A 13,927-nucleotide genomic window follows, 5' to 3' on the forward strand; every position below is an offset into this window, starting at 1 on the left:
TAGTAGTAGTAGTAGTAGTAGTAGTAGTAGTAGTAGTAGTAGTAGTAATACCCTGAGGCTTCTATGATATCTGCTCCCAGGGTCCCTGCCCAAGGGTGACCTTAGCTTAGACAAAGGTCTTCCTGATACCCTATGGTCCTGGAAAGAGGTCTAATCAGACCCTGATCACGTTCAATACCAACACCACAGCAAAGGTTTGAAAAAACTTTCTGCTATAAAGCTATTTTATAATGTATAATATAAAACAATCATGGTCATCATTTAGAAACTTTCCTACTATTGCCAGACACTGTGCTAAGTGCTAGTTGATACAGTGGTGGAAAAGCAGAAGTGGCCTCTGCTCTTATAGAACTTACCGCCTGGGCGGGAGACATAAAAACAGTTAATACCCCCATGGCATGGAGGGAGGCGAGTGACAAGGGAGGTGGGAGACAGGACAGGATGACCAGCAAAGGTCTCTCTAAGGAGGTAACCTTTAAGCAGAAGGACTGAAGAATAAAATGTTCGCCTCATGCAGAGCAAGATCAAGAGCCACCCAGACTGAAGGAACAGCCCCTGCAGGAGGAAGAAAGGAGTGGAGGGAGTCCAAGCGCTCAAGGGTGGCCAGTGTGCCTGCAGCATGGCTGGCCAGGGGGAGAAGAGCAAGGTCACAGGAAGCAGGCAGACAGGGGCTAGAGTAATAGGACGCTGGCCAAGCTCCGACTTCAGGTTTCAAGAAGAATGCAGTAGGAGGATGCTGAAGGGTCCCCAGTGGGGCATGACAACTGGAGTGTGTGTTTGCTGCCTCCTCCAGATCACACTGCAGCTCTGCAGGAATCCGAACCAGGGGCAGTGCACGTTGAGTCAAGTGACGATGATGGCTTAGACTAATGACGGCAGTTTAGATGATGAGAAGGAGATGGCAGGCTTGAGCTAGATGTTAGCAGTGGACATGGCAGAACCTGCTGCTAGATGGATGTGTGAGGTGAGGGGCCAAGCTGACTTTCTGCTTTAACCCCTCCACTTCATATAAGTCAATGAAATTCAATGAGTAGCTTTCATATTGTGACATTTCTAAACTAACATTGGAAACAGTCTAATTTCTGTTAAGATCCTAGCTCTTTCCAAAGGGGGAAATTGATGAACCTGCCAACAGAAGAATACGATGTACGTTATTCAAAAATACTATTTTCCTTGAGGTATTACAAACTGAACCAGTATAAAAACACAGATGAAGCACCCACAAAATGATGCCACCTCATCAGACCACCCCAACATCAGGCCACATAGAGAGTGAGGTTTGGGCACGAGGGCAAGAGCTTTGGGGTCATTCAGACCTGATTTCAAAAATCTCTAACATATGATGAAATAAACTGCCACAAAAGAGCACAAACTTGGGCTTCCCTGGTGGCGCAGTGGTTGGGAGTCCGCCTGCCGATGCAGGGGACGCGGGTTCGTGCCCCGGTCTGGGATGATCCCACATGCCGCGGAGCGGCTGGGCCCGTGAGCCATGGCCGCTGAGCCTGCGCGTCCCGAGCCTGTGCTCCGCAACGGGAGAGGCCACAGCAGTGAGAGGCCCGCGTACCGAAAAAAAAAAAAAAAAAAGAGCACAAACCATAGACTCAGACCCATAAAGACTGCAGATACTGAAATTATCTAATACAGAAGATAGAGATATGAAATATGTTTAAAGAACTTTAAATAGGGAATATAAAGGGCCAAGATTTTTTAAATTGTCCCATAACATTCTGGGGGGAAAGAAAGTAGAGCTTCTAGAAATTTATGTCTGAAATAGCCAATGAACAGAAAAATAGATCTGAAGAAATTACCCAGAAATGCAGCACAGAAAGACAGAACAAGTGTAAAACATGAAAGGCAGGTTAAGAGAGATGGAGAGTAGAATGATATGGTCTACCAACAATGTAATTGAAGTTCCAGAAGGAGAAAAAACAGTAAGGAAGAGTCAAGATTTGATGAAATTTGTTTGAAATTTTTCCAGAATTAATGAAAGACACCTGTCCTCTGACTTTGGGATCCCAACCAACCCCAAAGGAGGAAAAATAAAGAAAACTCCCCTCCTAAACACACTGTGGTCAAGCTGCAAAACAACAAACATTGGGTTGGCCAAAAAGTTCCTTCAGTTTTTAAGTAAAAATAAAAGACACATTTTTCATTTTCACCAAGAAATATATTGAACAACCTATACACCGTTTTGTTCCACTACCTTCTGCCATTTTTCAGGCAACTTCATAATTCCATCCTCCCAAAATTTTTTATCTTTTTGAGCAAAGAACTGTTCCAGGTGCCTTTTACAGTCTTCCAGAGAATTGAAATTTTTTCCATTAAGAGAATTTTGTAAAAACTGAAATAAATGGAAATCTAAAGGTGCAGTGTCTGGTGAATACAGCAGATGAATCAGAACTTCCCAGCCAAGCTGTAACAGTTTTTGCCTGGTCATCAAAGAAACATGTGGTCTTGCATTATCCTGATGGAAGATTATGCATTTTCTTTTGACTAATTCCAGATGCTTTTCATCGAGTGCTGCTTTCAGTTGGTCTACTTGGGAGCAGTACTTGTTGGAATCAATCATTTGGTTTTCCAGAAGGAGCTCATAATAGAGGACTCCCTTCCAATCCCACCATATACACAACATCATCTTCTTTGGATGAAGACTGACCTTTGGTGTGGTTGATGGTGGTTCATTTCCCTTGCCCCACAGTCTCTTCCATTCCACGTTATTGTACAGTATCCACTTTTCATCGCCCGTCACAATTTGTTTTAAAAACCGGAATGCTTTCGTTACATTTAAGTAGAGAATCACATGTGGAAATACTGTCAAGAAGGTTTTTTTCCACTTAACTTATGTGGAACCCAAACATCAAAGCCATTAACATAACCAGGTTGGTGCAAATGATTTTCAATGCTTGATTTGGATATTTTGAGTATGTAAGCTATCTCCCAGCATGGTATAATGTTGATTGTTCTCAATTAATGTCTCGATTTGATCACTATCGACTTCAATTGATCTACCCAACTGTGGAGCATCATCCAGTGAGAAATTTCCAGCACGAAACTTCACCAACCACTTCTGACACGTTCAATCAGTCACAGCACCTTCTCCATATACTGCACAAATATTTTTTTGTGTTTCAGTTGCCTTTTTACCTTTCTTGAAATAATAAAGCATAATACGCTGAAAATGTTGCTTTTTTTCTTCTATCTTCAATATTAAAATGGCTATACAAAAATTCACCAATTTTGATAAGTTTTTTTAAATGCATGCTGATATGACAGCTGTCACAATACAATCTAACAAAATTGTTTCAAATGAAGTTAAAGCCAACTAAGCACTACTAGAGCCATCTTATGGAAAAAACTGAATGAAGCTTTTCACCAACCCAATACAAAAAGGTGACCATGAAAGCAGCCAGAAGGGAAAGATACATCCTCCCAATAGGACAGCTTCATTGACAGCTGCCTTCTCAACAGCAACTATGGAAGCCAGGAGACAATGGAAGAACATTTTTAAAGTGCGAAAGGAAAATAACTTTCACCCTCCATCCAGCAGAACTAACTTCCAACAATGTGGGTGAAATAAAAAACATTTTAGAAAAACAAAACCTGAGTTTACTACCAACAGATCCTCCCTAAAGTTATTTCTAAAGGATGCCTATTATCAAGGGAGAGGAAATTGACCTCAAGAGGAAGTCAGTCAAGAAGGAATAGGAGGGACTTCCTTCATGGCTCAGTGGTTAAGAATCTGCCTGCCAATGCAGGGGACATGGGTTCGAGCCCTGGTCCGGGAAGATCCCACATGCCACGGAGCAACTAAGCCCATGTGCCACAACTACTGAGCATGCTCTCTACAGCCCATGAGCCACAACTACTGAGCCCGTGTACCTAGAGCCTGTGCTCCACAACAAAGAGAAGCCACCATAAATGAGAAGCCCACACACCACAACAAAGAGTAGCCCCCACTTGCCGCAACTAAAGAAAGCCCACACACAGCAATGAAGACCCAACACAGCCAAAAATTAAATAAATAAATTTATATTTTAAAAAAAAAGAAGAAGAAGGAATGGGAGCAAAGAAAATGAGAAACATGTGGATAAAACCCAAGCCAATGCTGACCATACAAAACAAAAACTTCTAATTTAAGGAGATTTAAAAAAAAATCATAACAGAACTAAGGTGCTACATAACACATAGCACAGAAATTGGGAAGGAAGTAATCTGAGTGAAGGCATTTCAAGGCCCTTATATGATTCCAGAGAAAGTTTAAAACTGATTAATTTCAGAATTAATTAGAATTAACATGCACATTAAAATGTCAAGCCCCTAAAAGAATAGAAATATAGATATTAAATTTCAAAATAGGAGAGAGAAAAAAATGGAATTAGGGCCAGGGTGGGGGAAATCTCAATTTAAAAAAAGGCAAGAAATGAAAACAAGATGATCTGTCAATATTCATATTTAATTCTTATGATTAAAAATATATTTGTCAAATTTCACAATTTGTATGGAACCACAAAAGACCCCAAAGAGCCAAACCAATCTTGAGACAGAAAAACAGAGCAGGAGGAATCAGGCTCCCTGACTTCAGACTATACTACAAAGCTACAGTAATCAAGACAGTATGGTACTGGCACAAAAACAGAAATATAGATCAATGGAACAGGATAGAAAGCTCAGAGATAAACCCACACACATATGGTCATCTTATCTTTGATGAAGGAGGCAAGAATATACAATGGAGAAAAGACAGCTTCTTCAATAAGTGGTGCTGGGAAAACTAGACAGCTACATGTAAAAGAATGAAATTAGAACACTCCCTAACACCATACACAAAAATAAACTCAAAATGGATTAAAGACCTAAATGTAAGTCCAGACACTATAAAACTCTTAGAGGAAAACATAGGCAGAACACTCCATGACATAAATCACAGTAAGATCCTTTTTGACCCACCTCCTAGACAAATGGAAATAAAAACAAAAATAAAGAAATGGAACCTAATGAAACTTAAAAGCTATTGCACAGCAAAGGAAACCATAAACAAGACAAAAAGAATGGGAGAAACCTCAGAATGGGAGAAAATATTTGCCAAAGAAGCAACAGACAAAGGATTAATCTCCAAAATACACAAGCAGCTCATGCAGCTCAATATCAAAAAAAGCAAACAACCCAATCCAAAATTGGGTGGAAGACCTAAATAGACATTTCTCCAAAGAAGATATACAGATTGCCAACAAACACATGAAAGGATGCTCAACATCACTAATCATTAGAGAAATGCAAATCAAAACTACAATGAGGTATCACCTCACACCAGTCAGAATGGCCATCATCAAAAAATCTACAAACAGGGCTTCCCTGGTGGCACAGCGGTTGAGAGTCCGCCTGCCGATGCAGGGGACACAGGTCCGTGCCCCAGTCTGGGAGGATCCCACATGCCATGGAGCGGCTGGGCCCGTGAGCCATGGCCGCTGAGCCTGTGCATCCGGAGCCTGTGCTCCGCAACGGGAGAGGTCACAACAGTGAGAGGCCTGCGTACCGAAAAAAAAAAAAAAATCTACAAACAATAAATGCTGGAGAGGGTGTGGAGAAAAGGGAACCCTCTTGCACTGTTGGTGGGAATGTAAATTGATACAGCCGCTATAGAGAACAGTATGGAGATTCCTTAAAAAACTAAAAGTAGAACTACCATACGAGCCAGCAATCCCACTGCTGGGCATATACCCTGAGAAAACCATAATTCAAAAAGAGTCATGTACCACAATGTTCATTGCAGCTCTATTTACAACAGCCAGGACATGGAAGCAACCTAAGTGTCCATCGACAGATGAATGGATAAAGATGTGGCACATATATACAATGGAATATTACTCAGCCATAAAAAGAAATGAAATTGAGTTATTTGTAGTGAGGTGGATGGACCTAGAGTCTGTCATACAGAGTGAAGTAAGTCAGAAAGAGAAAAACAAATGCCGTATGCTAACACATATATATGGAATCTAAAATTAAAAAAAAAAAAAACATGGCTCTGAAGAACCTAGGGGCAGGACAGGAATAAAAATGCAGACATAGAGAATGGGCTTGAGGACAGGGGGAGGCGGAAGGGTAAACTGGGACGAAGTGAGAGAGAGGCATGGACATATATACACTACCAAATGTAAAATAGATAGCTAGTGGGAAGCAGCCGCATAGCACAGGGAGATCAGCTCGGTGCTTTGTGTCCACCTAGAGGGGTGGGCTAGGGAGGGTGGGACGAAGATGCAAGAGGGAGGAGATATGGAGATATATGTATATGTATAGCTGATTCACTTTGTTATAAAGCAGAAACTAACACACCATTGTAAAGCAATTATACTCCAGTAAAGATGTTAAAAAATATATATATTCGCCAACAAGTAACTAGACTATGCTTTTGCACAAGGACAGATTTTTATTAGTGTATTGACCAAGCATTTTTGAATATCTTAATAATATTTTTACTCAGTTATCATGTATTCTGAAGAAACACAGAGCAATTCTTTTCCTTCTGCATAGCTTACAAAAATGTTTTTCCAGGACGTTCTAATAGACCAAACATGGGCAACACACATGCATTAAAGAAATCACTTGCTGGAAAACATAGGTCAAAATGAACAACTGAGTATAATTCACTGTTTGAGCCTATATGCCCCGCCCCACATACATACACTCACCAAGCCTGGCCCACTAAGCAGCATTTCACAGAGCACAGTGGGCGGTGAGACAGCACTGTGAGCAGAAGTCTCTGCAATGATGGCATCCCCACAACTTTGACTTCTCAAGCACTTATCACCGAATGAAACACTCAGGGACTCCAATTAGGGGTTATTTCAGTAAAATGCACTGAGTAAATGAATACAGCTTTCTCTGTCAGTGGAACTTGTGAGTAGTGGTTAGAGACTCGGTTTCCAAGAAAAACACATTTGTCTTAATTTCTGCAAGACAAGGAAACCAAGCCGTCTAGGAGGGCTTGGGCCTTGGGAGCCCCCAACACACACATGGACAGAAACTTCCCCTCTGCCCTCCCCAGGAGCCCCCAGCCCTCAGCCTCAGGCCATTCCCAGTGGCCCCCGTGGCTGCCCAGATTCGGAGGAGCAAAGAAGCATCGAAATGATTCTGTGCCTCAACAGATAATAGGCACTGGTTTAAGCAGGAAGCGAAGCCACTGCCTGGGCGCAGGGAATGCACAGGGTCTGCTGCGAAAGGGTTCCGAGTGGTCCAAAGAAGCAGGGAGAGAGACGTGCCTGGATTTCGACAGACAGTGGCCTTTGTATACACGTGCTGTGTGTCCCACCCCCACTGAAGGTTGCTGATCGTTGGCCTTGGAAAAGGAAACACCCACAACAGAGGATGGGTGCACTAAAAGGCATGGAATTTGTAAACCACAGCTGTTACATCCTAACAAACGTTATTCAAAGGCCCTGGACCTTCAGTTGCTACTGACAGTCACTTAACCCCCACAATAACCCTGACTTTAAAAGTCACGGGACACCAGGGGCATCTGACCAACAAGTGTGCTTGAATTTTGTCCTAAAATTGCTTTCTATACCACACAACACAGCAGAAAACACAGTCCTTTTCTATAATCCTCTGTTTGGAATTTCCCAGAGCTGAGCTACAAATAAGAATGTCATCAGAGGAGCCAGGAGCCAGCTGCTGTCAGGAACCCAGCTAAGGCCAGTCAGCCGGTCACCAGACTAGGGTTTCAAAGGTCAGAAAGACAACACTTCAGTGCCCACTGCCTTCCCACTGCCCAGCCCGAGTCCTGGACGCCTGGTCATTCACTCCATCCTGCCAGGCCATGGCAGAAGCCAGAGGTCAGGACGCCAGCCATCTCTGGCCTGGCCTAGTATAGCAGAGATCCCTGTTTAATACAGATATAATACACCCCTTGATGTCTAGAGATGGGGGTGAACAACGACCATCTATAGGATGGATTCCATTATACGGCAAAGAATCACAACCAACAGACAGGGGACATACAAAATGCCCAGGCCATTAGGAGGACCCACTGCGGACCAGGTCTTCCCAAGAAGAGTGGGACCCCTAGAAAGACATTTCCCAGGGGATGGGCTGACCAGTGGCACTCAACCCCAGGGGTGGCAGGCCAGCTTGAATCACCCCACATCCTAAAACACACAATCTGTAAAATCCTCCCAGCAACCCTTCCTGTAGCCAGGGAACCAACAAAGGTCTTCACCAGCACCTGAAAGGAAATGATTCCTCCATCCAAAGCTCACAGGGCTCTGACCATGTGCCAGCGGCGAGCAGGGCACTAGGACAGAAAGATCGGTAAGGGTCCTGCCCTCAGTAGGATTACAGTCTGGTTACAGTGACAGGAAGTAACTGACAAACTTCATGGCCGAGTGGAGTTTTAGAGACCATCTTATCCTTTCCCCTCCCTCCTGATGAAGGAATGGAGACTCACCTAGGGCACAAAAGCACTTAGTGACAGGAGTCCCAGTGTCCAGCCCAGCCCTCTGTCATAACCCGAGTGAGGCCCTGCCCCTCAGGAACTGAGATTCCTCCAAGTTGCCAGGTCCCTGTTCCTCTAAAAGGACACTTCTACACCTTGAACTAGAGAAGATGCAAAATGGCTGATGAATATTTGATTTTTTTTTTTTTTGAAGTGTTATGTTAACATGAGGTCATCTCTGAGGAGCTAGCTCATGGATTATCACCTTCCTGAGCCTCCACTTCGGTTTGGGGCAGGGGGAAGGGGGGCGGACATCATCCTCATTTTAAGTCCCTTTCTCTGGGGAGTCAGACCACCACCACCAATCACCCCCCAATTGAAATCCCAGCACTACCACTTACTAGCCAGGTGACCTTAGGCAAGTGACTATATCTCTGTGCCTCAGCTTCCTCACCAGTAAAATGGGATAATAATAGTATCTACATTTACTATTTACTATGAGGATCAATTAAGGTAACGCTTAGAAAGGGTTTAGAGCAATACTCTCGGCAGGCAGAAAAGTGCTCCTAAGGGTTAGTTTACTAAAAGTGTCTTCAAGTCTCCTCCACCAAAAATGCAAGGGAAAAGCCACCTCCCCACACTCATACCACCACCTCAAGCTCAGCCTTCTCCCTCTTCTTGTCCCTGAAACATCAGCTATGCTTGACCCCCTTCAGGGTCATGTGACATGCTGACCCCCTTCCCTGCTGGCCTCTCCCTCTCCCTGACCCTCCTTCTGAGCCCATGCAGTCAGCACCTGCCTAGGCCTCCCTCAGCCCCAGGCCCTGCCCCCATGGGCTTTTTTCTTTTCAGTCTCTCCTCGGGTCTCAACATCAGGTTCTCAGAGCTTCTCCCTCCCTGAGCCTTCGGGCTGTGCCCTCAGCTCCTCCCCACCTCCTATCTCCCAGGAGATGCCCGTGCCATGCCTCCAACTGCTGTGCACCTCCCACTTGGCAACAGGGGTCTCCAACAGGGCCCCAAAAGGGTCAGCACTGGCCTTTCTAGAGTCCTCCTCTGCTCCAGCGTCAGTGTTTCTGACTAACTCTTCAGTGTCTCCAACGGGAAGCTACTGAAACATTCTGAAGTCACTGTGTTTAGACTGCATCATGTATTCCCCCTCCCAGAGTCAGTTTCTTTAGTGGCATCACCACTGTCCCAACCCAAGCTTTGGAGTCATCCGGATTTTCCTCCTTGCTTGCTAGCTTTCCTGTCTATAAAGCTCTGCTTGTATTACCACTGCAAACTGTCTGGCACCTAACTTTTCAAAATTGGAACACTAAACTGACTTCCTAAATGGAGATCATAAAACAGGTAATTCTCACAGACACTTTCATTTGCTGTGTAAACTAAGGGGGGGGGCAAAGTAAAGGGCCTTCTCTGAGTCTACTCAAAATTTCACAAGGGGCCCAGCAGTCCGCTCTGATGAACACAAGGTCTCATCTAATCCTTATGAGGCAGGTCAAGACCTTATTTTATAGATGAAGGAACTTCAAGGTAAAGGATGAGAGGAGTAACAGAACTGGGTCGTGTCTGACTTTCTTCTTCCTTTCTACTATACTCCAAGCTGAAATGACAGCAACTGATGGTCTGGTGGAACCTAAGACGGTCTTCAGTATCAGGGAAATTAAAAATACATACAGACTCAGAGAGAGAGAGAGAGAGAGAGAGAGAGAATGTGTGTGTGGCCCTGGGGTATGTTTTGAATTATTGAGGGTACCCCTGCCTAGACACACCAATATTGAGGAACCTCATCTAGATACAGAGGCAACTCCCACGGGAATGTTATGTGCCCTTTCCCTACCTTTTAGTGCTAGAACTAAGTGGGGACCGGGACACAGCCTTACCTGAAAGCACAATTCTCAGTTTCATGCTTCCTTGCTCAAAGAAAAAGGATTCCCACGTATGCATGGTTGGCTGAAGCCCTTTTTGGAAATGGGCTATCAAAGCTCAGGCATCGATTCAGCTATGTAAAACTCCCATCCATTAGGATCTAGCACATGTGGAAATGATTAATGTGCAACTGCTGTGTGTCATCTGGGCCATCAGCAACCATGAAAGCCACAGCAAACGCCGACATAAATACAGGAAAATCCTGAAACCGTTTAGGCCAACTACACTTTTCCAGAAGATGAAATTACCATTACTTTTCCCATTAAAACAGTAAAGCTGGGTAGAATAAGCACAGCTCTAAGGCACTAGTTGGGAGGAACTTTCTGACTCATGGTACCACTCGGAGGAGGAGGGGAAGGGAGAAAGCTAAACTGAGCAGCTTTGTGTGCAGACCAGCTAAGTGTTTAAAATATATGACATATTTCTGTACAGTAAGTCCCGAAGTGGGCAAAGTCTTCTCCGTTTTGCAGGTGAGGAAGGTGATAGCAAAAGAGCAAGTCACTTTTTCTTCTTGCCCAAGTTCTCAAACAATAAACTGGCAGCAGCACTCACTATTAACCAACTTTCCAGAAAGGACCACAGAAAAATAAAAAACGAAATAGTACTTCTCCCTCTAAAACTAGAGACAAAACCCTTTCTCAATCTCTAGACCAATGAAAGCTTTGACAAGGAAGGTAAGTAATTCATACAAGTAACAGTGGCCACCTTCTCTCCTCAACTCCCTCACTTGAAATCGGGAAAAACAACTAAAAGTCACAGTTTTTGAATGCAGCTCACAATAACAAGTAATCCACCGCCGCTGGCTTCTAATAAAAGGCAGAGGAGCCTCTGTAAGATTGAGTTTTTCCTCAGAGATGAGTGGTGGGAGAAAGTGGCCAATCTGCGGTTTGACTGCACGTGGGCGCAGGGCTCTAGCGAGGGTCGGACTCGACGTGAGCACCCAGCCAAGGGGCCCTACGTGCCGCGGGTCCCCGGGGGAACAAAGGAAAGATGCAGGAGGGAAAGAGGCACTTTCTCGGCATCAAACGCCCCTATGCTTGCTCCCATGCAAATACTCCTTCCTTTGCAGGACTGCTGGAAACTCTTTCGGGGATCTGTCCCACGTGCTTTCAAATTCAGAAGTCTCACGGTTTCGCCCGGTTCTCCGGAGAGGGGGCAGGCATGGGACGCGAGGGAGGAGGCGGGCTCCCGGGCGCGCCCGCAAATCCAGGCTCCCCTGCTGGCCTGCAGGGCCCGGGGCGGCACGCCCGCCGCGCACCAGGCCGGAGGCCAGAACTGGCAGTCCCCGAACAGGGGCAACAGGAGCACCCGCCGTCCCCCGAGCTGCTTTACCGAACCCTCCCCACCGTGCGCTTCCCATTTCACAGACTAGACCACCAAGGCTAAGGGAAGGCAGGGAGTTCGCCAGGCCAGGCCATCGGGTGCCGGCTGCTGGGGGCCCTAGGGACGGCCGGGAGGGCAGTGACGGAGACCCCTCGGGGGTTGCCCCTCCCGGGGGTGGTCTCGCCCCTGACATCCAGGGCCGCCCACTATCTCGTTCCCTGGCGGCAACAGGTGCGCGGCTCGCGGCGCCCTGGCGCCAATTCCGGGGAAAGTTTCCCTGGCCGCGGCGCGCTGTTTACAGTCTCGTTTTGCAGCGCCGGGGCCCGGAGCGTTCGGGCCAGCCCAGCCATTGAAACCCGACACGTGGGGTGGGGCCCGCACGGCCGACCGCGAGGGAAGCGGGCAGGCTCCGGGCCGGCCTGGCCCCAGCTCCCCTTACCTGCAGTCCTGCCCGCGGCCTCCACCTCCATGCTCCCGCTTTCTGGGCGCCCAGCCCCGCCCCGCCCCCTCTGCCCCGCCCGCTGTCCCGCCCCGCCCCGGCCCCCTCCTCCAGGAATGCCCCCGCTCCAGCACCGCGGCTGCCCGGCCTGCGCCCCGATGTTTTCCCTGCCCCCCTCCCCCGCCCCCAGCGCCGGGGCCACCGCCCTGCGGTCGTAGCTAGCGACCCCCGCTCCCTGCAGACAGTTTCCAAAGCGAGCTCATCACTTCCCATGAGTAGTGAGTAGTTAGTATTTCTCTTACTACTCCTGTTGGAAGAGAAGCCATTCGCAGCCCCACGCCCTCGCCAGCGGCCCTCGGCCTGGCACCCCACTCTCTACGCCCCTTCCCACTTCCTTCTCTTATTTCTGTTTCTATGGGCAAGAATCGCTTGTATTACCCCTTTTCGAAAACGTATACAGTTGAAAACTAGCTCAAAGACAACGAATGGCCCCCATAACGCAGGGCCCCCAGTAATCTTTTCTGCCCATTTTTTCAGTCTTTTCAGTTTTTTTCCTAACAACTGTAAAGTGCTTTTTCTGATAACTAGTACCTTTTTTTAATTAAATGTTCAAGCTTTTACTCACTTGAAGTAGCAAAATTCAATGAGAAACAATTGTTTCTCTACTATGTCTTTTGGGCCTGTTTCAAGGTGTTTTTTACAGGGGAGAGGGGGAGCAGGGGCAGTTTTAAAATGCCAATGGCCTTGGAGCCCAAAGGCCTGTCAGCTGGCACCCACCCTCTTTGGCTGGCAGCTCTGAAGTTTGCCCTTCTGCACCAGCTCCCTCCGAGCTGCATCCTCAACCCTTCTGATCCTCTGCCCCCAGGATGGGTGTAGAATTCATTTGCCTGCTTTCTCCCTGTACCCCAGCAAACAGTGGCTCAGGGGAGCCTCTCAGCTACTCCCCACCATGCAACCTCACCTTTGAAGCAACCCACCTGAGGAAGACCAGGGCACCCCCAAGCAGAGGAAGAAAAATGGTCCCAGTTTCACTTCCATGGTACATTGCTGCAGTATTTACTGTGTCCGGAGCTGGAGGCTCCCCTTAGAGCTGAAACAGGAGGGAAGGGGGCAGGGCACAGCATTTGAAAGAATGACATAGCCCGAGGACGTGACATAAACTGATTAAAACCAAATGGGCCCAAGATGGCAGACAGGTCCACTTCCACTAGAACCTGAGGCTCAGTATACGCTCACTGTAACACATCTGCAAGCTAAATGACACATCCACAGGTGCCATGACAGTTCCGAGGCCTACCATAAGGATCAAAAAGTGGGCGATGGCTGAATTTCTGGAAATCCCCACCCCTTCCTGAGATAGCTGGAATACTCCTCCCACTCAGCCTATGAAATTACCCACTCCTATAAAAATTGACAATCCAATACCCTGGTGCCTTTCTCACCTTCTGAGATGGCCAACACTCTGCCTATGGAGTGTGTTTCTCTCTAAATAAGTCCACTTCTTACCTATCACTTTGTCTCTCACTGAATTCTTTCCACGATGAGACATTAAGAACCTGAGCTTCATTAAGTCCTGAAGCCAGGGGTGTGATCTCAGTTGGAAGACCGTGGGTTTTGGCCGGGTTTGAGTCCCGGCCACGTGGGTTCAAGTTCCAATCTGAGGTGCGTGTTTTCAGAGCCACCCTGAGTCATCTCTTGGAATTGTGAGATTTCATTTTCTACAGTGATAAAAACACAGAGCTCCTTGGGTGATAGCATTCCTGACACTTAACTCCTCCAAACACCTTATTTTCATTCAACACATATTT

The 13,927-nt window shown here is 46.5% G+C and overlaps 1 protein-coding gene across 5 annotated transcripts in view; it reads right to left on the reverse strand.

Moving 5' to 3' along the window:
- The window catches only part of FAM169B (family with sequence similarity 169 member B), a 98,010-nt gene extending 85,837 nt beyond the window's left edge, over positions 1 to 12,173 (reverse strand). For 2 of the 5 annotated variants that reach the window (XM_029236672.1, XM_029236671.1), the window contains exon 1: positions 12,120 to 12,173. Coding sequence is in view for 2 of the 5 variants with exons in the window: in XM_029236662.1 (XP_029092495.1) it covers positions 12,120 to 12,150 (31 nt within the window). In the remaining 3 variants the exon portion in view is untranslated. The remainder of the gene's footprint in view (positions 1 to 12,119) is intronic. The other 3 variants (XM_029236662.1, XM_029236661.1, XM_029236669.1) reach the window with 2 other exon arrangements.
- Between the last annotated feature and the right edge of the window lie 1,754 nt (positions 12,174 to 13,927).

Source organism: Monodon monoceros, unplaced genomic scaffold, assembly GCF_005190385.1.
Source record: "Monodon monoceros isolate NGI ecotype Baffin Bay Population unplaced genomic scaffold, NGI_Narwhal_1 Super_Scaffold_21, whole genome shotgun sequence".
Classification (NCBI taxonomy): Eukaryota; Metazoa; Chordata; class Mammalia; order Artiodactyla; family Monodontidae; genus Monodon; species Monodon monoceros.